Source organism: Carassius carassius, chromosome 2, assembly GCF_963082965.1.
Source record: "Carassius carassius chromosome 2, fCarCar2.1, whole genome shotgun sequence".
Classification (NCBI taxonomy): Eukaryota; Metazoa; Chordata; class Actinopteri; order Cypriniformes; family Cyprinidae; genus Carassius; species Carassius carassius.
Window position 1 is genome coordinate 42,452,936 of NC_081756.1, and position 25,942 is coordinate 42,478,877.

Genomic DNA, 25,942 nt, shown 5'->3' on the forward strand with positions numbered 1-25,942 from the left:
TATCTCCATACTGAAATATTAGTTTGTCAGACAGAGATTCTGCTTTTCTGAAACGTTAAAATATTCTGTCCTTGATAGTGAGCCCGGGGACTGCAGTGTGCTTAAAGGTGCACTATAAATTAATAGTGTTCATAAATAGCTGTTGCGATAGTATTCTCACTTGAAAGTGAGTAGAGGCTTGGACATGGAAACAGTATTCGATATGGTACATCATAACATGTGGATTATTCAGGTGGGCAGCTGTAAACAGTTCAACTAACTTTCACTTGCTCAGCAAGATGAACTGTTGCTTCTCAATGACAGTTGGCATCCTTAAATAGACACTGTAGGGAGAATAACAAACAACACTTTTGCAACCTTGAAGGGCACGGAAACCACAAGAAGGGTTGTTCCAAAAAAAAAAAAAAACCTTCCTTTGTAGTTTGCAATTTGAAGGGTAATGAAAACACGCCGATAGTTAGGCTGCACTAAGATTTGTGTTGTGGCACATCTTGGAACTCGTCAACACACTAGACACTTCATTGGGGTATTTCTTTCTGTAGACTGTAGTTCCAACCCTGCTCCAAAACACCTGCTTGTAATTATTTCCAGTTTCAACCGAATTGGTATAAAATGAAGCTGGAAAACAGAAAAGTGGATTTGGATGCCACTGGACCCACCTCTCTATGACTCTCATTGGGCAGTTGATGAATATATCAAGGTGAACTGTAGTTACTTTTCTTAACTTTTGGTTATAGTGATGGAGTGTCACTTTTCGCGAAAATCGATTTTGCAGCATTCTCGGAAACAAAACAATTTCCCTGAAAGCATCTGAAATCAGTGTGCCAGCTGTGCTATATCAAGCAAATCCTTTATCAAATGCAGTGCATACCCTGTCAGTATGTAATTCCAACACAGCTTCAGTATTGAGTTTAAGAGGGGAGTTTTACTCGCCATAAAACAGCCTCAACTGCTTCCAGCTATATTTAGCATTTGACTCATCACTTGGTGCAGTATTAAAAAAAACCTTAAAAAGCTCATTATTCATTTCCCATCCAAGAAGTACTGATGATTCAAGTTATTTATCCACACAAAGTCCTGATGACTCTCGAGGCCAAGATTTGAATAATTTATGAGGACAAATGCAAAGTAATTGCGCTTAGTTTGACTTTTTGCATCAGACTTGTCAGTTCTAACCCCCATTTCAAATGTGTCCTGATGTCCAAGGGCTCTGTTTGTAATTTTACATTTATAATTAAAATGATTTATAATGCATTTGCTCAGTGTTATCCTCAATGTTTGGACATTTTCGGATACTAGTAATAAAGTTTTGACTTTGGAATGGATGTTTTAGGCTCTCAAATGCAAGAATAAAATAAATATTGAGATGAACAAATGTTGAAATATATAAAATATTTGGAATCTAAAGCAACGGCTCATGTTCATTCACACAAACGTGCGATGATGCAAATACCTTCTGTTATTAATCCCTTAACCCAAAGTTCAAACTAATATCAGTTCATGATATTATTTATGATAAGCAATCAAGTGCTTATTTTTTCTCATTTTTTCGTAGGATCAGCAGTGAGGAACTTCAGCCCATTCCAGTTCTCCACGGAGCCGTCAGATACGCTGGCAGTGCGAGGAGCGCCAACGCTGCTCAACTGCTCAGTCCACAGTGAGTTTCCTGCCAAGATCGAATGGAAGAAAGATGGCTCTTTTCTCAGCCTGGCCTCAGACGATCGCAGGCAGGTCCTGGCCGATGGTTCTCTGCTCATCACCTCAGTGGTCCACTCTAAACACAATAAACCTGATGAGGGGGTTTACCAGTGCGTGGCCACTATAGACAACCTGGGCACCATCATAAGCCAGACAGCTAGACTCAGTGTCGCAGGTAAGCCACTTTTGGTTCGATACACATATCTACTCAGCATTCTCACACAAACTGTGTAATATATGCATCATATTGACCCATGTTGGGCATTGGTTCTCAACTTGTTTAGGTTCAAGACATTGTTTATATAAATGCAAGGACAGAATGATAGTGAGAGAGCTCTGCTTGTCTGTCCTGTCTTTATCTTTCAGCAATATTGCCTGCAGTGGAGTTCAAGTTGGTCAGGGTGTCTGCTGATGCAGCACCATTGTTGTAAATGTGTGAGAACAGGTACATTTGGCATTACAGCTGCTGCTATATTGGGCCCTTTGAGTCGAAATGAAAGTGACCTTGTTTCATTTTCAGGAGGCAAACGGCCGGGATTATGAGGTGTTTGAGCTGGGTCTTACCCTGAAATTCAGTTTGCTGTTGGAGGGAAAAAAGGAATTCAATTAAGTTGCATAAAGCCTTTACAGTCTTGCAGAGTTGACCGTGTAACCTCACTAAAATCTCTCTGAAGGAGTCAGAGGCAAATGCTTTTTTGAAGGAGCACAGGAGTCTTTTTTGTCAGTCTGTTTTGAGTGAACAAGCTCATTATTTCTTAAGTTGGAAATTTTCATTGGTCTTTTTGTGAGGTATTGTCAGCTGTGCAACAGATTTGACCAGAGTGTGTGGTTTTTTGACACTCCGCACAGCTTAAATGGTGTTTCAACAAAAATCCTAACTGCTGGTCAAAGTCCACAAACAGTAATGTATAGAGTAATATACTTATGTTTTATTTTTACTTGGAGGGACAATGGAACATTAAGCTGAACTATAACTTTTTAAATTTACCTTGAAAATGAAGTTAATATTGTATTGTTACAAATATTATATTATAATATTAAACACAGTTTAAATATAGTAGAATTTATATAAAAATAAACTTCACATTTCTCAGCAAATTCATTCAGGTACAAATTATATGAGCTTTGCTAGCCAAATTCATTGTATATCACAGTATTTTTACTGTTTAAACTTTGCCTTACAAACATAATGATAAATTGAATCATTAAATTTTTCAATAAGCACATGACTTGAAATAACACATTGAAATAGATCATATTTGGCGTATTTACATGCTTTACAGTGCCAGATAAGGATGAGTTTCTGTTTTTCTACTTTAAGAAATTTTAAGATAAATGTCTTTGACAAAGTTGACATTAAAAAAAAAATTCTGTGAACAGTCCTCGACCCTTGCTTTCTGTGGGTCAAAGAGGGGAAGATCATCAAAACAGCAGTACCATCATCTTCCACAAATGTATACGTGCATGTACTTGCAATGGATGCCAACTGAGCAACTGTTGTATGCTTGCATAGTGTGAACTTAGGAGGAAGTCGTGGCCCAATGGTTAGAGAGTTTGACTCCTAATCCTAAGGTTGAGGGTTTGAGTCTCTGGCCTGCAATACCACGACTGAGGTGCTCTTGAGCAAGGCACCAAACCCCAAACTGCTCCCTGGGCACCGCAGCATAAATGGCTGCCCACTGCTCCAGGTGTGTGTGTGTTCACGGTGTGTGTGTGTACTTGGGATGGGTTAAATGCAGAGCACAAATTCTGAGTATGGGTCACTAAACTTGGCTGTATGTAATTTCACTTATAAAAAGAAACATAAAATGTGCCAGCAGAATTGCACAGGATGACAATACATGTTTCTTTAGTTAGTACAAACTGAGATACAAAATGTAGCATTTTGATGCCCTGGAAATGAGCAGATTTATTTGTATACTAGCACAAATAATGCCTGTGTTGTTTTGTTCTGTTTTCAGGTAGGCTTATAAAAAGTGGACTTTCTTCAGTTGCACTCCCACATTTTATTCTCTTTGAAACCTGCTGTGGGTGACAGGTTAAAAAGGTTAATTGTTGCATCTTTGCTGTGGGCTATTACGATGCCATTGCGTTGAGAATAGTACTGTCACCGCCACAACCCGTGAGAAATCAGAGCAACAGTCAGGCACTCAGAAACAATTTGAGAGTAATCAACATGATGGATGGAAGAAAACCGTGTCCCTCCTTCCTTCAGTTGTGTTTTCTAGTGGGTGAGAGTGCCCACTACTGGCCTGGCATACATAATACAGTGTGTTTGGCTATTTTCGTAGATATGTGTAAATGCAAATCATTTTGAAAACTTTGTTGTGTATATGTGAAACTTTTAAAATTGCAAAGGAAAAACTTTTTAGTTTTTGACTACATCGTTTTCATGTAAACGTAGCCTGAGACAGTGGCCATCATGTCCACATTCATTCAAAAGGGGATTAGCCACGGCCTTGGTTATTTGTATTCATGAAGTGTCGGCTCGAGATGGCAGGACGTGGGTAATGGGAATTGTTTTGCTCGTGCCACCTCACTGCATGCTTCACACTTTTAACTCAACTCCTTAAGGCAGACTAAAGCAGGGTCATTCAAGCTGCCAAAGAGAACACCTGAAATGAAAGACCTTGTTTGTCTGCTCCACTACTACTCTGGGGAACTCTGCAATAATTCTCTGCATTTCGTCCTGTCTCTAAAAATGAGGCAAAATGTTGCTATGTAGAATCACCTTTTGGTGCTTTTTTGTTGAGGTGATTTTGCCAAGTAGAACATGTTCCTGGATCCCCTTTCTTGTTGGTCCTGGCTTAGGCAAAGGACGGAGGTATATAGTACCTGAAGAAAGCTATCGGTTGGCATTCTGATACATTTCAGTGGCAGTTGCTCGGCCGGCACATGATGCTCTGAAAAATGCATGGAAATCTGCCATCTTTGCTTATGATCATGCCAGTAGATGCATTAGAGATGCATTAACTACCAGTACTATCTTTTGTACGTATTGAAGAGAGATTTTCTCAATTTTCTTGACACGATTTTTCTCTCTTTCACATTTTATCACTTTTGACATTTCTCAACAAGACATTTCTGTGCTTCATTTCCTGGTTCCAGACCAGCAATCTTTTGGGGCACAAGTGGAACAGATTTTTTTCTAACTTGGAACCACCTATTCTGCAGTGGAAATGCAGAGAACGGTTTGAGAATTGGCACAGGACAAGAACGAACCATCAGCAGGACCTGGTCAGTAAAAAAAAAAAGGCCTCAGTGATACCATATGAAGTAGTTTACATGTGCTGGTCATATAATTAGAATATCATCAAAAAGTTGATTTATTTCACTAATTCCATTCAAAAAGTGAAACTTGTATATTATATTCATTCATTACACACAGACTGATATATTTCAAATGTTTATTTCTTTTAATTTTGATGATTATAACTGAATCCCAAATTCAGTATCTTAGAAAATTAGAATATTGTGAAAAGGTTCAAAATTGAAGACACCTGGTGCCACACTAGAATCAGCTAATTAACTCAAAACGCCTGCAAAGCCTTTAAATGGTCTCTCAGTCTAGTTCTGTAGGCTACACAATCATGGGGAAGACTGCTGACTTGACAGTTGTCCAAAAAATGACCATTGACACCTTGCACAAGGAGGGCAAGACAGAAAAGGTCATTGCAAAAGAGGCTGGCTGTTCACAGAGCTCTGTGTCCAAGCACATTAATAGAGAGGTAAAGGGAAGGAAAAGATGTGGTAGAAAAAAGGTGTACAAGCAATAGGGATAACCGCACCCTGGAGAGGATTGTGAAACAAAACCCATTCAAAAATGTGGGGGAGATTCACAAAGAGTGGACTGCAGCTGGAGTCAGTGCTTCAAGAACCACTACGCACAGACGTATGCAAGACATGGGTTTCAGCTGTCGCATTCCTTGTGTCAAGCCACTCTTGAACAACAGACAGCATCAGAAGCATCTAAAGACAAAAAGGACTGGACTGCTGCTGAGTTGTCCAAAATTATGTTCACTGATGAAAGTAAATTTTGCATTTCCTTTAGAAATCAGGGTCCCAGAGTCTGGAGGAAGAGAGGAGAGGCACACAATTCACGTTGCTTGAGGTCCAGTGTATAGTTTCCACAGTGAGTGATGGTTTGCGGTGCCATGTCATCTGCTGGTGTTGGTCTACTGTGTTTTCTGAGATCCAAGGTCAACACAGCCGTACACCAGGAAGTTTATGGAGATGCAGATTTCATTTTCCAACAGGACTTGGCACCTGCACACAGTGCAAAAGTTACCAGTACCTGGTTTAAGACCATGGTATCCCTGTTCTTAATTGGCCAGCAAACTCGCCTGACCTTAAACCCATAGATTTTCTATGGGGTATTGTGAAGAGGAAGATGCGATATGCCAGACCCAAGAATGCAGTAGAGCTGAAGGCCACTATCAGAGCAACCTGGGCTCTCATAACACCTGAGCAGTGCCACAGACTGATCGACTCCATGCCACGCCGCATTGCTGCAGTAATTCAGGCAAAAGGAGCCCCGACTAAATATTGAGTGCTGTACATGCTCATACTTTTCATGTTCATACTTTTTAGTTGGGCAAGATTTCTAAAAATCCTTTCTTTGTATTGGTCTTAAGTAATATTCTAATCTTCTGAGATACTGAATTTGGAATTTTAGTTAGTCAGTTATAATAATCAAAATTAAAAGAAATAAACATTTGAAATATATCAGACTGTATGTAATGAATGAATATAATATACAAGTTTCACTTTTTGAATGGAATTAGTGAAATAAATCAACTTTTTGATGATATTCTAATTATATGACCAGCACCTGTATATAATATTTGGTTTGCACTGCAGTGCTCTGGCATATTTTGCCATACACAAGGATCAGCATGTCACAGCCTCTTTCCTAACCCTGCCTGCATAGCCCTCGTTCACCCTTTTGCATCCCCATCTTCCTGTGACCTCTGCTCGAAAGGAGTTGTCCTGTTCCCCCGAGCTGTCTACTGATCTCTCAGTCAATCAGAGTTTCATTTCACACTTTAGCCCTCTACACTCACCTGGCCCTGCTGGCTGCCGCCCTGCAATTCAACTGTAACGAAACACAAACAGCTATGAATTTCAAACACCAGCAATCCTGGAAACATATTTCAGATGTTTCATTTTGTGCTGGTTCCTGTACATTTCTAGCAGTTGTAAACGCTTTGGACAAGCTGTATTGTTGCTTGTGTTCTGAAAAGTCAGGATATCTTATTTAGGAAAAGTGTAATAGAACAGCATTCAAAGAGCCAAAATCGAACTTGCAGTGCCTGTATGCATACCATGGAATGATGTGCTAAAATGCTATAGGATATGAAGAGACATTGCCCTCTTCACAGGTTATTTGCTCCCATGTCAGCTTTCAGTTTGAGCACTGAGATGAATTGCAGCCTGAGATAATATCTAAGACAATGAATGCTGTCTGAAATTCATTGTGTGCTCATTTGAGTTTGAAATGCTTTATCAGTGCTGTGGTGAAGTAAATCGTTGCTCCCCAGATAGGCGCCTTTCTGAGACATGCCTCTACTGTTCCTCTGACGTCTGTATTTGTACATGTGTGTGCTTGTGTATTTATATATGTCATTTGAAGGGTATATGGGTTTAATGAATGGGCGTGGGTAATAAGTATGGATCAAGTCTAGGGGCTTAGGTTTCATTCCTATACTTAAGTAGGAACACAGAAACCTCCCAGAGAGTAATATTTACACAACATCCACACTCAGGAAGAGAACACAGAACCGTTGTTTCGTGCTAAAGTTTGGAATGAAATTCAGTGACCTGAATTATCATTCAGGTCTGTCTTTGGATTGGCTCCACTGCCTGCGCTTGTGGCTTTCAGCTGTGCAGCCTGTGCGGGGCATTTTTAGCTTGTGTACAGGCCAACAACATTTGTCCATGCTGCTGTATTCCAGTTCCCATAAATATAAAAGCAGAATCATGCAGAGAGCGTATAAGAGGGAGAAGATGGATCACTTGTAGAGAAATGAATGAGAAAACATTAACATTAACGCATGCAATACAATCTTTCAGTTTAACACGTTAAAAATATGCAATAAACACAATTAACATGGGGTGGAGCTATAGTTTTGGCTATATATGCAGATAATATATTAAAACGCTGTATCATATTAAATTGCAAATGAAACTACGAGCATGCAATGTTGTAGTAATGTCAACAGTTAAGTCGTGAAGTTGCCAAAAAGGCGATTAACGCTGCCTTAAAACTGTGCATGTATGTATTTGTTTTATATAAGTCACATTTAAGAACATGTCTCTGAAATGCAGTGGTTTTCAAAACTGTCCTGGAGCAGCCCAGAACGGTCTCCCTCTTCTAACACACCCAGTTCAACTCGTCAGCTTATTAGTACTTTAAGACTTTAAGACCTGAAACATGCAAGAAAAGGTAAAGATTTGTGAGAGAGAGAGAGAGGAAATCAAAAATTTTTGTAGCTTTAAGTTTTCATCTATATTTAATGTAGAATGTGTTTGATAACTTTATTCAATTTCTGTATATTTCCTACTTGCTGAAGGGCACCGGTAGCAAAATATGACAATGACACAAGAACTGCATTTATTAAAAAAATAAAAATAAAATTCTAATATATATTCTAATAATATATTTTCTTTACTCTCACTTTTTATCAATTTAACACATCCTTGCTGAATAAAAGTATTGATTTTATTTAAAAAAAAAGAAAGAAAAAAAATTACTGACCCCAAATTACTGACCAGTAGTGTATATTGTTATCACAAAATTTTTATATTTTAAAAACATAGCTTCTTTTTTTTTTTTTTTTTTTTTTTTTTTTTACTTTTTATTCATCAAAGTATCCTAAAAAAGCATCACGTTATGAAAAAATATTAAGCAGCAGAACTGTTTCCAACTTTGATAATGAATCATCATATTAGAATGATTTCTAAAGGATCATGTGATAATGATCCTAAAAATTCAGCTCTTCATCACAGAAATAAATGATAATTTAAAGTTAAATTTAAATTTAAAAACAATTATTTTAAATTGTAATAATATATCACAATATTACATTACATGTATATATATGTATATGTATGTCCTAGGGTATAGATCCCCTAAGGAATGTCTAATCTGAAACATTTGAAGACAAAAGCAATGTGATTGCTCTGGATTTCCTTAATATGGACTAGTAAATTAATCATTCATGTGTGCATTTCCTGAAAGCATAGTTAGCCAACTCTGGTCGTAAGTTTCTTTGTTACTGACCCAGTTCAATGATTCTGTTTTTCCTAAAAGAATAGTTCCAAGGAACATTCGCAAGATTGTGTGTTTAGTACTCTCGAGTCTCGACCTGTGGTAAGAAGCATAGTTTCTTGTTAGTATGATATATGGACTTAAATAGATCCTGCTCAATAACACAACTAAAATGTAACGTACTATATCAGGGGTCACCAGCATCCCATATTACCGACCTGCATTCAAAACACAGCAACATTGAGGCTTTTATTTTGAAGTACTATACATTGAATAGATTGTCAGGTAGTGATATGTACCTAGGACTGAGTGGACAGACAACGGGAAATCTCCCTATGAATAATTCATCATCCCTGACAAACTGTTGCCCCTTTTCTATCCTTGTTGTTTGCAGGTATATGTTTGTCTCCAAGGTGCCTGATGTAATGGGTACATTTAGAGACCTGGTGCATTGCAAAATTCATGCTTTTAGATTAGTTCACCAAGAAAATCCTCAGAGAATCTAAATCTTTTATCCAGCGTTTGCAGGTAAACTTTATAGCACTCTCCCGTTTAGCGCTTTTACCTGTGGGATCCATTTATCAGTCTTTGTCATTTTCCACTTAGCTAAGGCGTCTCATAGATAAGTCTTCGGAAATAAACCGAGTGCATCTGCATAACAAAGCAAATCTAGATGCTCGAGGTTCATTGTTTGTAATCCCATAACACACTGAGATTCATTGTGCAGTGCTGCGGCGAGTGAGATTGGATGGTAGACAGCACGTCTTTACTAGAGCAGGACTCTTTGGCTCTTTCAACTCTGCACTGAAGTGTCATTATGCCAAGGATTGATGCATTTGTAAAGAACATTGAATAGCAGTGACAGTGATCATAAAGTGGGCAGTGATTACTTTTGTCATTAACCTTAAATTTAGATTTTTTTGGGGGGGGGGGGGGGGGGGCTAGAAACTAGAAACGATCCAATTAATTCCCGAAGAATGAAATCAAGCCCCGCACTGCCATTTTTCTCATTTCAGAATCTGTTTCACTCGGATATACGTCACAATTGGAAAAAAATTCAGTCTCAACTTTTGTTTCATGCCGACTTTAAAATGCCATTTTTAAACGAAAATACACTTGTGTAAAAAAAAACACAAAAAATAAAACGTCAAAATAAAATAAGATACGATTTTAGCGCTTTAACTCATTCCACCATTGGATAAAGGTTATTTTCAATAAAAATACCAAACCCGACTTCCTCCACATTGAGGGGTGGGAGGCATAAACTAGTAGGTGTGTTCGACTTGATGCGGATCTGTGCAGATCAATCAGTGTTTGACATCAAAGTACCGCGAGATCTATAGAGAGTAGGCTGCTACATCTAATCACTCTTGCGGTACTTTGATGTCAAACACTGATTGATCTGTGCAGCGCCGCTTCAGGTCACTGCTTCAGCCTGCAGTTACCCTTACTTGCTTGATTTAGGCACATCAAACATGCTGCGTGCTTATTGGCTCACTGACGTTGACGAGTTTAACCCCATAGGTATCGGAATTTGGTACCGAACGGCAAGACATTTTTCGAAAACACAATACCCATCCCTACCAATTAAGCATTTGCAGTGCTTTTCTGCAAGCCCTTTTAGTACGATTTGCTCGATGTAACTTTCTGATTGGTGGACTTTTCTGTACAGCATCATAGGCAGTGTAGTTTTTCGCCATAAATTCAGCTTTTAAACATGATTATTTTAAAATAAGTTGAAAAAAAAAACTTTTACCATCGATTAACAACCTCAGAATTCACAGTAGGTCTTTTAAGGTTTAGTTAAAGTTATTGTTAAAAATCAGTTTCCCCTATGGAGAAAATGAATGGTGGTTTTACTTACGGAACCCGACTGTTGCACTCCATTCTGGTGGTTGCTAGGACATTGCAAGGGTTTCAAGGTCAGGGTCTTTCACTTATTGATGCCACCAACCTCTAATATGTGGAAAAATTTGCTTCTATATGTTGACTTTGTATGACAATAATTGCTATTAATATCATGATTAAAAACAAAATATTTTAGTATTTTTAGCTTTTAAATTTTACAGAAATTTCCTATGCTTTTCACAAAGCCACTATCACTCTTTAGTAGCCCCCTGTTGTAGGTGGATCATGTTATAGATAGACAGTTAGTTCCTATAGTTTCTTCATTTTAGGTTTAGTGCCTTTTAAACTTCAAGCATGTCAGTCAGTTTCTGTAAGACTTGAGTCTTTAGGTGGTAAGCTCCTGCTTAGCGCTCTTGTCAAAGCAGATCCAGGCACCATGGTCAACCTTTCAGCCCCAGAATGCCATCTGTCTACAGCCAGCAGCTTCTCAGTTTGCTTCCATGCATTGCATTTTTCCCTCTGACTGAGTGTTTGGCTTATATAAGTGTTTTTCAGTTTCTAAGTTCTTACTGTAGCATTATTGATTCATCTCTGCCATCAGTGAAGTCAAAACAATTTGAACATAGGGTTGTTTATTCTGTTTAGTAGCCTTTAGCGGGAGGCTCATTTGTATTTGTTTCACTGCTTTGTCTCAATCCTGGCCACATTTTCAAAGTGTCACTCAAAACTAATAAAAGATGGGGAGGCTGTCGCTGTTGCCACGTTACAGGATTCTTGTCTTTCTCTCAAAAGCAGCAGGGGAGTAAACACTTGTAGAAGTAAAGCAGACAGCAGATTTTCAATCTCTGAATTAAATAAATCCGGTTTCCGAGTTGGACGTGCCTTCCGGGGCCTGCTTGGAACAGTTCTTTGAACAACTACAGCAGAATGATAAGAATAAGGGGTTTAAAGTGTATAAGTTTAAGGCCCTTGTTTCACAGGGCTGCCCTGAACCCTGTGTGCAAGGGCTCTGGGGAACCTTGAGGAATTTCTCTGCCTGCTAAATAACTTCTGTCAGTATGGAGCGAGTTAAGTGTGTCCAGGATTAGCCCGTGAACCAAGGGCAAGAATAGAGTGTGTGTAGCAGTGTTTGAGAAGCTACACTAAAGCTACAATTAACACATAGTTTAATTATTTTAAGATAAAGTGAGTAATTTCAGTGCCACTAGTATCACCAACTGATAAATTAATAACTGTTTTCAAATAGGTTTCCTGAACACTCCGCCCATTTGCGATTTTTTTTTGCAATGTCTTGTGAAAAAGAAATGAACTCAGTTGTATTAAATAAGCACTTAATAAAAAAAATAAAAAAAAATAAAAAAAAAATATATATATATATATATAAACGTTTAGTTATAATTAACAATTTTAAATAAATAGTTTTATATTTCTCCATTTTTAATTAGATTGTCATTTGCAATTCTTTATGGCATTGTAGTTCTTTCCCCTTACTTAATTCATTAAGTACTCATTAAGTTTTGTACCTTTGACTTTTTGTAATACTACTAGGCCTACTACTACTACTATTACTACTACTAATAAGAAACATGTATGGATAAATAATTCACAATTAAGTCAATTTTCATTTCATGTTAACTTTACATACAGATACATTTAAACAAAATATGACTTATACAACTAAGAAAAGGATGTAAACTGTTGTGGAAGGACTTAAATCTGTAAATGCAGTTCATCTGATTGCACTGATTCATTAACGCCTCTAAAAGTTTCTTGTTACGTTAAAAGTTTCTATGATATTTTGAAAAAAAAAATGGTGATTTATTCTCAAACTATTGAAAATGTTGTTGATGCAGTAGCAACGGCTAGACTGCTTTTAGCCAGTCACTCCCCAGCGCTGGTGTGTTTACAGTATGCAGGCTGAGACTGTATAAGAGAAGTGTGAGATGACATTCCTGGGTTTTCTCTGCTGGTTTGTTTTCACGGTCATGAAGTGCCGTGGTCTGAGGGGCCCCTGCAGCTGCAGCTCTGTTTGTGCCATGCAGCTTCACACCTCACAGGAGAAGCCTGTTCAGACTGGTCACATATGAAACAACAACACTAGAGGGGCATGTTTCAGACGTGTCAGTGGAGCCAACACCACTGGAGCTAGAGAGGGGCTTTATCACCAGCCAGTGTCAGTCACAGACTGTCTGACACTCTGAAATGAACCATGCAGGCACTCATATATATGTGGGCTCCCTAAGACACCAGATTAATATTTTCGTTGAAAACAACACCATTACCAAAGGTTTATTATTGCTCTTTCTGAAAGTGATCGTTTGAAAGAAAATCAGTTTGTTCTGCAGAACGCAAGAGAATATATTTTGAAGAATATTGGTAACCAAACAGTTTTGGTTACCATTGACTTCCATTTTATGAAGAGAAAACAGAAGGAAGAAAATAAAAAGACTTTTGACATTTCTCAAAAGATCTTCTTTCATGTACCACTGAAGAAAGAAAGTCATGAAATATCCTATAAATAGAGTTCTCAGTTATTATTTAAATATTCATTTTGTCTAAGATGTTTTTTCTCCTTAAAATTACTTAGGATACATAAAAATAGAAACAAATGAGAACATCTCATCAAGACGAAAAATCTGCAAATGTGCAGCACTTGATTCATTTGTAAAAGGACTTTATAAATGAATCATATATATGTCATTATTTACATTACATTAATTTACATATGCTATTTAGATTTAAATGAACAGTTATTTGAAAAATTTCAGAAGTAAAATATGAATATAAATAAGATTTAATATGAATAAAATAAAACATTAAGCACACATGCATAGATATAAAAATAAATATATTTGAATAACTATATGCATGTCTGTATAAACCTTATCATCTTGGCTCATGAATATTAATTAGGTGATGTACCCTATCCATAAAATATTTATGTGGCTGCCTACAATTTTTTTCTTCACATGGCAATTGAAACTCCTAAATGTAATGATTAATCCTTCATATAATCATGTTATAATGATAACTTTAGCCCTGTGGCTCATCCAATTGAAATAAAGAAAATTTGTGGCAAGTTTGGAGAAATTTAATGAGCTCATTTTTGAGTTCATACTGAAATCTCTCACTTTAGATTTGCAAACATTGATATTTTAAAACTCTAAATAAAACATGTTTTATATATATATATATATATATATATATATATATATACACACACACACATACACATATATATTACAGGCAGAAGTCTCCAATTATTCTGAATGCCATTAAGATACAACAACAACAATAACTGAGGTATTAAAAGAGATTTCATTTGTGATTTTTCTTTCCTAAGGCTATTCTCAACGTCAGACATTTCTCATATTTTGCTCATGAATAAAATCTAGTTATATCATTATGTGTGTGATAATAGCATTGAATGAAGCTGTCTGTGGCACTGTGATTTGCCCATGGGGAAAGGAAAGAGCAGCTTTCACACAGCTCTTGGCTTTCAAACTCGTCTCACACCCTCAGTTTTGCAGTTGTCCGGACTAAAGAGGCTTATTATTCTTACTCGAAGTGAAGAAGAGAAAGGCGAGCTGGAGGGTGGCTCAGCTGCTGGTGATCACACCACTCTGTCTGTCACCTCTGGCTGGACGTCCTGCTCTCCTTTCTCTCCACTGCCTGGGTGGATCTGTCTGGAGGAAGGGCAGAACAGCCCACAGCAAACTTTCCCCCCTGGAAACTGGTTTCTCAGCCTTGGCCCATTCACACTGCGTAGTCACCTCATATAAGTGTAACTGACCCAATCTCACAATTACAACTGACAGAGTATAGTTCTATGTGCCAGGTTGCTGAGAGCTGAAAGGAAAGTCATGATCTGAGAAAGATACCTGCACCAAATGTGTTAATTCCAACGATTGAATGGCGATTAAAAACTCAAATGTGTCTCCAACTTGAAACTTGGCTTGACTCTAGAAACCAAGACACACTGTTCCCCCTACATCTCTGGTATGGTTGAAACACAGAGCAGATGTGATGTGTAATTCAGGGCATCATCAAGAACGCCAGAAATCCTTCAAAGTAGAAATCCATTTTGACTCACTTCCAGATGGAAGACTGTGGTGACATTAACACAAAGCTGTTGCCAGCGGACTGCAGAATTTGTTTGGATGTTTAAATGTGATCGATTATGTGTGCAGTGCAGGGATCTTCTCATATGTGTGTCCATATATGTGTGTTTAGGGGAAGATGTGCATGATATAACCAGTTCCATCTGCTTCCTGAACTCAGCACTCCTATAGGAGACATACTGAGAAGATCCACATAGCCTTGTTATAGTAATTTGATCCTGTATTTCTCTCAGATATGTAAATGTATTTATTTATTTTTTCATTTATTTTAAATAATGCAAATTTAGGGCCCTATCATACACTCGGCGCAATGCAAAGCAAGGTGCAGCGCAAGTGTGTTTGCTAGTTAAGTCCAGCAACGTTCGCATTTTCCCGTCCAGCGCCATGTCGTTTAATTATCAAATGCATTTGCGCTCATTTTTGCACCCATGGGCGTGCTGGTCTAAAAAAAGAGGTGTGTTCAGGCACATTGTTGGCGCATTGCTATTTTAAGGAGCTGAAAATAGACTGCACCATAGACCAACTCAAACCTGGTCTAAAGTCTTGCGCAATGTTTTTTCTTTTTCTTCAAAGACAGAACGTTCTGTCGTTCTGTCTTTGCGCTTGCCAAATTCCTCCGTGTAAATAGCAAATCCGTCATAGCAAGAGCACAACTGGCTCTTAAAGGGAATGGAAGATGACACTCTGATTGGTTTATTGCACGTTACGCCCAAAAAACGCCCATTACTCATTAAGAGAATAGGGACAAGCCATTTAGACCATGTGCCCGGGCTCACCAACCATTTTCCGTTGTTAAAATAGCAAAAATGAATTTGGACACGCCCTGAGTGCACCTGTGCTGTGCGCCTTACACTTTGCGTTTAGATCGTTAAAATAGGGTCCTTTAAATACATGGAGGTTCATGACTGCACAAAAATCATGATACTTTTATGATTTTAGACAAATACTGGATATAGGGGGAAAAATCACTAATTATATCTCTTGTTTTTTAATTGTTTACCCAAGACAGCAATGAGATTAAATATTTTATTGTATTATTATTATTATTTTTTTAAACAATGAGATTAAATAGGTTAATAAATGATTTAAATGTAATTAATTTAAGTACATATTTGGTTGTTTGTGTCTTTGTTTACTTTTTTATTACTTTAGTTTATTTTTTTTTATTTGTACACTATTATTTATATACTTAGGAAAAAAAGGTACAAAAGCTGTCACTGGGCCTTTTCAAAAGGTACACTTTTGTACCTTTTAGGTATAACATGTACACTTTAGGTAATAATATGTACTTTTAAGGTGCCGAAATGAACTCTTTAGGTACAAAGTTGTGCCTTTTTAAAGGGTACCGCCCCAGTGACAGTTTTGTACCTTTTTATTCTGAGAGTGTACAATTTATACTTGTTTTACAAGACAAACATTCAATTGATTATTTTATTTTAAATAATTGTTGGAGTTCATTCAGCTGGGTTCTGCCTTTATGATTCCATGCATTCACATAAAAATAAATTCAATCTTTATATTTAATTTTCAAATAAAAGATCACGCAAATCCCACAAAATTCATGGGTATTCATGACTATTAAAGTGGCAGTATTTATAGCTGTTAGATTTTCTTTATTCACTCCATTGTACGATGTGGCAAACTGAATTTTGGGACCTCTCGGAGTGTGGGCTACTGTAACGACTGGGTGAAGGAGTGGCAGGAAGCAAGTGCGAGAATAATGAGATTTAATGAAGACAATGAGACAATACAAAACTGAGACACAAATAACGCTGGGAGGAATGCACAGTCCAAGATGGTGGTGAGGAATGACGAATCCGGAAGGCGGAGGTGAGTTGGCAGCAGGAGAGGGGGACACAGGAACTGCGGGGAAGCGAGCCGAAGGTAAGTGGTGTTGCTTGGTGGTGGGTTGCGTAAAGTGGACAGGGTTCCGGGGAGACACGGACATCCAACGCAGAAACACACAAGAAAGCAAGGCATAGGTTACAAACATGAAACAACGCTCTCATGAACACAAGACGCTAGACAAGCCAATATATAGGGATGAGTAATGAGTGACAGCTGTTGCTGATAACAATTAACGGAGACACCCACAAACTAATCAGTGCTGACGCGTAACACACAGACTTCACCCACAAAGTGCAAAACCCAGTGACAGCTACTAACCAATACCACTCTCATCTCTTCTCACATTCCAACTTCCTGTCAAAAGCAAAGAGTACAGACAGACTGACAAAGAGCAGATCTGCAGATGCTCTGGAGGCCTCAGAGAGTCAGAGATCCACACAGACAGAAAGACCAATGGGTCAGTGTTGCTTTTGTTTATCATGGCATCTTATCAGCAGCTGTCAGCGCTGAGCGCATTAATCAGGTTAGCTTGTGGGCCGTCTGCAGGGGTCTGACTGCATCAGGCAGGTGATGAAGGCCTAGCTCTGTTCTCATTTGCTAAAGTGTGCTGGCAGTCTTTGTGTGGACATTGGGCCCTGAGAGGCCTTGATTGGCAGGTCTTTTCACAGTCTTATTCTGCTGGAGCTACAGAACGTGCTCAGTCCATCCCTGTGGAGGTATGATTCCCCCCGTCTCCGATAAGAGGGGAGACACAAGGTCCTGACAACACATTTATATGTGCTTTGTAATGGGATCGGTCTCTCCCTGCAGTGGTGCCGTCTCCCCTGGCAACGACCTCTCATGAAGGTCAGTGTAGCTGAGAATAAGGGAGCAAGTTGCTCAGAATAAAACATGTCACCTTAATAGTGTTCAACATAATGCAGTCAGTGTTAAAGGGGTTTCACCGAAAAATGAAAATTATGTCATTAATGATTCACCCTCATGCCGTTCCAAACCCGTGAGACCTCCGTTCATCTTCAGAACACAGTTTAAGATATTTTAGATTTAGTCCGAGACCTCTCAGTCCCTCCATTGTGTCATATACTGACATCAGTCATATACTGTGTGAACGGTATACTGTCCATGTCCAGAAAGGTAATAAAAACATCTTCAAAGTAGTCCATGTGGTCACATCAGAGGGTCAGTTAGAATTTGTTGAAACATCGAAAATACATTTTGGTCCAAAAATAACAAAAATTACGACTTTATTCAGCATTGTCTTCTCTTCCGGGTCTGTTGTGAGTGCGTTCACGACGCTGCTGATGTATGACGCTGTTGATGTGTTTTCTGGTGCGCACAAAAGCAAAGATAACACATCAACAGCGTCGTACGTCAACAGTCACAGCAGTCGCACTCACAACAGACCCGGAAGAAAAGACAATGCTGAATAAAGTCGTAATTTTTGTTATTTTTGGACCAAAATGTACTGAGCCTCTGATGTCACATGGACTACTTTGATGATGTTTTTATTACCTTTCTGGACATGGACAGTATACCGTAGACACACTTTCAATGGAGGGACTGAGAGCTCTTGGACTAAATCTAAAATATCTTAAACTGTGTTCCAAAGATAAACGGAGGTCTTACGGGTTTGGAACGACATGAGGGTGAATAATTAATGCCATATTTTTTTTGTGATCATTTTTGGGTGAACTAACCCTTTAAGTTTCTGGCTCATTTTTACATTATCAGTTGTTTCATCAAAACAGCAATAAGTTTAAATGTATATAATATAATATAATATAATATAATATAATATAATATAATATAATATAATATAATATAATATAATATAATATAATATAATATAATATAATATAATATAATATAATATAACAAGAATGAAATTTATTTTATATCTAAGTTATTTCAGCAATGTTCAAATTAAATATAGAAAATATTTTTTTATAATAATATAATATAATATAATATAATATAATTTTTAAAAAATAATTAACAATTAAAAATAAAAAATTAGCAAATTCAAAATATGGGTGCAAAAATTCATGAATCAAATTCTTTTTCAATAATTATTATATATAATAATGTAATTTAAATATATATATAAAATACAACTTAATTTAAAATGCATGTGGGTTCACGTCTGCAAAAATCCTTGAACAAAATTATGCTTTTTCAAGACTGCAGTGAAATACTTAAAATAATCATTTCTGAACTAAAACATCTTTCATAACATTTTTCAAAGACTAAATTATTTGCGCTACTTTCAAGATCAATTTTGTGAAAATGTTCTTTTGTGATTTTTACAGTCTTTCTGTTTCAGCTTTTTATTCAGCTTTTCTGGATTGTCTACAATCATATTTTATAATGATGTTATAAGCTACTGGGCTTTACACTTATATAAATATGTTTACTACATTTCAAAATAAGATTGGTTGGTTTTCTTTTTATTGGTATGTAAATGACTTTTACAGTCAGCGTTTGACCTCAATATGAACCTGCTGGATCAGAGAGTGTTTGGTTTCAGTCAGTGGAAGCAGATGTGAATACTTGTGATATCTTACATTGATGCAGTGCTAATGTATCAGAGTGGGTAGAGAAGTTTAATTGTGTTAGACTTCTGATGAGGCAGCCTCATGGGAAAGCGCCGTTCGTTCACTAATGTGTGTGCCCGTCAGCAGCAGGATGCTTCTGGGAAACCGGCTCAAAATATAACCTGTGCGCACACTGACATCCATCTCTATAGTTAGGAGAGATGAAGAGCTCAGTAGTTAAGAGGAAATAGATGAACCTGTGGCAAACCCACAGCATTTCACAAGATAATTACCTTTATTCTCACAGTCTTAATTTGTAACTTGTACTTAAAACTCTTTTACATGATGCATTATTATTGGCTGTCTTAATTCTTTAATTTTCAAATGTTAAACCATTGAACTTTTATTTTGATGGAAAACCGCTGGAAGCCCACAGTGGTTCTTTTTCTTATATATAGAGATATATCTATAGAAAGCCTGACATGTCTACTTTTAAACTAAACAAGTACTGCCGAAAACAAACATTCTGTGATAAAGTAATCCATATGAAAACAACGCGATGTCCGTTTTTCAATTCTCCCTTCAGTATCTTCTAATGCGACCACGCCCCCGCGCTGAACGCTATATTCAGATTCTAATGAGATTCTAATGAATTATAATTATATTCAGATTCTAATGTTTCACTGAAGCGCGCGCCTTGAATACGCCCATACAACAGAGGACAACGCAGCAAGACTGTTCTTCAAGTTCATTTATTTTACTGTTTGCTTCACGATGAGAGGAATAAGACATAATTCACCCCAAAAAGATGTGATGTGGATTACCTCAGGATTTGATATTTGGATTTCCTCAGAAAAAAAATGAAGTGCTTTATTCAGCAGAGATCATAAATATGAGTAAGTCTCTTTTTATTTATTTATATACTTGTACTAGTTTTCACATAACGTGTAAACATTTTACTACTTAGACTTTTTCCAAGCTATAATTTCTGACTAAATGTATAATCAAGTGAAACATTATGAAGTTTCAATAACAATATACACTACGATACCATTCAAAAGCTTGATGTAAATAATATAAATGTAAATGTAATATTTACATTTATATGTAAATGTAATATGTAATATTTACAAATATAACAAACAATGCTGTTCTTTCAATTATCCCCCCCCCCCCCCCCCCGTCACAGTGTCTGGGTTGTGTTCCCTGGGTTTCCACTAGGTGTCCTCCTGTTCCCACGGTGTGTATCATATTATCACTTCCTGTCTCCTTATTTGGTCACCTTCCTCCTTGTTTAGTTAATTGATTGTTCCCCACCTGTCTCCAGTTTCCCCATTATCCTTTTGTGTATTTATACCCGGTCTGTCTGAGTCTTTGTCACGGAGTCCTTGTTGTATGTCGTTTGCGTGATACTTCCCTGAGTCTGCTCTGTATGTATGTTCGTGTTATGTTATTGGATATTCTGGTTTTGACCTTGCCTGGACTGTTTACCTCTTTTGGATTTGCCCTAAATAAAACCTCATACCTGCACTTGGATATCTCCTTGTTTCCTGTATCAGCGTACGTGACACACCCCCCCCCCCCCCCCAAAAAAAAAAACCCTGAAAAAATATTCTCAGCTCTTTTCAACATTGATAATAATAATAATAATAATAATAATAATAATAATAATAATAATAATAATGGGATATAATAATATTGGGATAATTAAATTTATTTATTTTGTCCTCACATTCTTTCTTGTAACTCCTCCCTCTCAGTGACACAGCTGACAGAACGGCTCATTATGCAGCTCATTATGCGGGTCTTTGTTTTCTCAGGTTTAAATCACAATGATATTCATGATAGTTGATGCCTACTCGCATATGACTTTCACCAACAAAAAGTGTCTTAGAAAATTTAAATCAATATATTGTTTTCTGTAAGTGAGTAAACAAGATGATTTTCACATAATTTAGAAAAAAAAAAATTCTAGGCTACAAGCTCCAGTTCTCAAGTCACGGGGACCAATGTTCTTTATGTGTTTTATGGCCTTATTCAAGTGATTTAACATTTTTAGTTTTTCACTAACCACGCATAAAAATGTTTTTTTATCGAAAACACAATCATGTACATACATGCTGCTCACATATTATTATAGCCCAGTTTGTGCTGATTACAGTGAGATTAGACTTTAGCCATTTAGATGTTTATAAGAAACTGAAAAAAGCACAAATGTCAGGGCATGACAAAACTTCTCCAGGCCCCAAAATACCCTTAGACTCCAGAGGGTTAAGCAGTTCTCATTACAAGTATGGAAAGATGTTGTGTTCCCAAATGCACATTAAAGCGACCCAAACTCAGAGTAGATGCAGAGATGGAGTTTGTGTGGCGCAGCATTTACTGTGTAGACTCTGAGATGCTGGTAACACAGGCTCATGAGCTGCTCATTTATACATAAACACACTGCCACGCTTCACTTTGAAACACGCAGCACACATGTTTAATTAAATCACAACGTAGTGTACTATTATTTTTATTAAACATGCAGTCCTTGTTACTAACTGGTGATCATGATTTGAAACTTATGAAAAATTTTGGACCAGCAACAAACCAGCTATGACGGTCAAAAATCAGCTTGACCATTGATTATCTGTTTTGTACAGAGTAAAGATGGAAACAAGAGTTACAGTACAACCACTCTAATTTTTTGTAAACATTTGCATGTAACATCAACTTTAAGAAGTTGCATTAATATCTCCTTAAACATTTAGCGAATGAGTATGTGCCATGTATCACCATAGATGAGGGATGCCTAATGTTATCACTCTTTAAACTGATTGCAAATTATTACTAATCCTGTATCATTAGTTCTCAGTGCTGTGTTTTACCACAAAATGCTGACTGAATTTAACTCTAATATTAACGTATGTTGACTGAAGAATCTACTCTGTGATCTTCATTCAGTAGTTCAGAGTATGTAACCAAACACAGGAGGTCTGATTAGTTTTGGAACCAGCTGTGAGGACAACATTTAAACTAATAAAAGAAGATCTTGCAGATCGCTATCAAATATTTATCCTTGCATGTAAGGCTCATGCAAAATTTACACGCTTGGAAAGGTGACATGCAATTCTCAGTGTGACTCCTCCCTGAACTATGTCATGTTATGGCTGGCAGTTTTCTCCTTTAGGTGCTTCTTAGACAGCATATTTATAGAACTCCAGGACAGATGACTGGAGCTCAAACAGCTTTCTAATTTGGACAGAAGCCATGTAAAGACTGCACGAACCTTGAGATGAATATTTAATGTGGTCAAATTGTATCTTTTAGTGAAGGGTCAATAGAATTCAGATTGGCACCATTTCCTGATAAAAATGTGTACATCTACATCTACTGTATATATATGGCAGGTATGGCTATTTATTTCCCCTCGCTGGGTTGGGGTCTTTGCATGGGTTTGCTGTTTACTGCAAATCCATGCAAGCGCACTCTGCTGTGAGGTTGGTCTCTTTGTTTTCCTCTCAGACCTTCCCAACTCCAGATTTATCTACTCATATCCAGCATTAACAGCATCGGTAAATTGTGGTCAGCTCTATTTGCTCTCTACAGGCCTAAAAACCCTGTCGCAAAATGGAGGGAGCTGTTTGTCCATGAGCTTGTAAATTTCTGGAGCTTTTTAAAGAGTTACCTGCCGCTTCTTAGACCCCAATAAAGAACAGTATCCAGAGTTGAATGAACAGTGAATGAGCTTCAGCCCAGCGGGATGGAAGAGACCTTATACACACTCAAATTCCTTTCTCTTTTTGACAGAGGTAAATGGAAGTTGGGGCCTACTTCATGGTACTTTGGGGGCCTTAGGGGCCCATGATTTGAGGCTGCTATTTTTCGTTTCAGCGTTTTTTCCCTTGCTATGGCTCCTAGTGTGTGGAACTTGCTTTATTTGGAAATTCTCATCACCCAGTTGTTTGTGTGTTTTCATGTGCCTCAGCACTAACCTGTAATGGTCATGTTACAGTTGTAATTCGGTATGGAAGCTTATTTCCACAACAGGATAACATTTTTAAAAGTTAATTACAACTTCTTATCTCATAGTTCAGTTTCTTTTTTTTCTCGGAGATGCGAATTTATATCTCACTCATTCTTCCTTTTATTGTCAGAATTGCACGTTTATATTATCACAGCTGTTCATCATAAAACTTGCAGTTGTGAGTTTACGTCTTGCAATTCTGACTTTTTTTCTCAGAATTCCAAGTTTACATCTCGCAATTTTTTTCTCAGAATTCCAAGTTTACATCTCGCAATTAAAAACTTGCAATTGCAAGATATAAACTTGTAATTCTGACGAATAAATCTGAATTGTGAGTTCATGTGCACATTTGCACATTTACATCTAGCATCTCACAAGTTTTTTTCTCCAAATTATGAGTTTAAATCTCGCAATTAATATAAGATATTAACTCTAAATTCTGAGAAAAGTCAAAATCGTGAAATTATAACTTTTACATCTCACAATTCTGACTTTTTTCTTCCAAATTCTGAGTTTACACAATCAATTTCTCACAATTAACTCAGAATTGTCTAAAAAAAGTCAGAATTGTCAGTTTCTAACTTAGAATTATTACACTTTTTGTTTTAATTCTGGGGTTACATCTCACAATCAATAGCTCCCAATGGCAAGATAGAAATACTCAGTTCTAAAAAAGTACTCAGTTCTTAAAATTCTGAGAAAAATATGAAGAATTGATGGATAAAATATTGCAATTTTTTATATTTTTTATTCTCTAGCAGATATAAGCTTTCATAATTTGATGATGTGGACAAACAGTTGCAGAGCTGACAATCTGTCCCTTCCGATAAAATAGAGTCTGGCCAATAAACTCTACTGCATCTTTCGATCCAAATCTCCAGTTTGAAGCATGTTCTTGTGTACTGAGATAGATGCCCTGACCAGGCCACCAGAATGGGATGTGTGTGTGTGTGTGTGTGTGTGTGTGGTAGACCCTTAGTTTGTGTTTGTGAGCTGTTTCTGTGAGGTCCAAGCTTATGGCACTCACTGGTTCCCATGTAGCATTTACACCAGTGTAATGAATCACTCAACAAATGTTGCTCTTGGACTAACTGGTTGGAAAGGACATAACAGAGGAAGAATGTAAAAGCACGGAGGGTTCACATTGCCACCAAAACACATTGCCTGAACTGTACTCTAAACTATGATTATTTACGTTACTGTACCCTGCTGAAATGACCAGTTTAAACCAGCATGAATTCTCGAGCTCGTCCAGGTTGGTTCATGCTGGTTAGAGCTGGTTTAATACTGGTTTATCATCCATTTAACCAAAAATAACAGTAAAACATTGATATTGTGGAATATAAAAAATAACTACCATAGAATTTAAAAGAACAGTTTTCCATTTTAATATATCGTAAAATCATTTTTTTTTCACGTTATTTTGATAAACAGACATTTTGAAATAAAAGCATTTATTTGAAATGTAAACCTTTTCTAACAATGTAAAAGTCTTTACTGTAACTTTTGATCAATCCCATTGACCCCAAACATCTGACAGTGGAGTAAAATAGTAAAATCTATTTTTAATAAATATTAATATTATTTCCCATATGTTTTTTCTCTAAATGCACACAAGATAAAAAAATATTTAATAAAATTAAATTAATAATTTTATTTAATAATTTTACATGCACCAACAGAAGTTACCTATGTGTATTTTCACAGCAATATTTACAATATTTTTCATTCCTTATATCTGTCACGAACGTACACACAAACAGAGATCCAAAAGCAGTGTTTTAATGGGGTAATCCAAAATCAAATCCAAAAAACAGGCAAGAGGTCACAACCATAAAAATCAGTCCAAAACAAGAAACAAGAAAAACACAAGGGAACACGAGAAAGCCGGGTGATGGAAAACAAGGATTCCATGAAACAGATAGAAACAGACCGGTTAATATAGACAGGTGAAAATGATGAAAGTGGAGACAGCTGAGTGCAATTAACAGGTGTGCAATTAACCGTGATGAAGGGACAAAGCTTTGTGGGAAATGTAGTGCCTGCAGTGTGGTCACTATGGGGAAGTGAGACCACTAGTGAACACCCAGGGAAACACAGACCAGACACTGTGACATTACCCCCTCCTCTAAGGAGCAGCTACCAGATGCTCCACCGAACACAAGAACAGACCAGGGAACACAGAGACCAGGAGGGAGTTGGACCGGCGGAGGACCAGGGGGAAGGACGGAGGGCCAGGTCCATAGAGGGAAACAGATAAAAACAAAACAACAACAAAACAAACAGACCAGCACGAAAAGTTCAGGGGACCAGGGCAGAGCTGACAGGGCAGGAATCCAGGGTGGAGCAGATGGAACTGGAGCCCACCGGGATGGCGCAGATGGAACTGGAGCCCACCGGGATGGCGCAGATGGAACTGGAGCCCACCACAGCTGAGCAGACGGGACTGACGGCCACCAGGTCGGTGCAGAGAACCACCACCTCCGTGTGGTTGAGACAGAGGCCCTCCAAGGCTGCGCAGAGGGCCACCACAGCCAAGCAGACAAAACAGATGCCCACCAGGGCGGCGCAGAGGACCACCACCTCCGTGTGGTCGAGACAGAGGCCAACCAGG

The 25,942-nt window shown here is 37.6% G+C and overlaps 1 protein-coding gene across 10 annotated transcripts in view; it reads left to right on the plus strand.

The window, feature by feature from the left end:
- LOC132110003 (neogenin-like) overlaps positions 1 to 25,942 on the plus strand; it is a 149,338-nt gene that overhangs the window by 58,802 nt on the left and 64,594 nt on the right. For all 10 annotated transcript variants that reach the window (XM_059516619.1, XM_059516534.1, XM_059516609.1 and 7 more), the window contains exon 2: positions 1,556 to 1,873. In XM_059516619.1, coding sequence (XP_059372602.1) covers positions 1,556 to 1,873 — 318 coding nt within the window. The remainder of the gene's footprint in view (positions 1 to 1,555; positions 1,874 to 25,942) is intronic.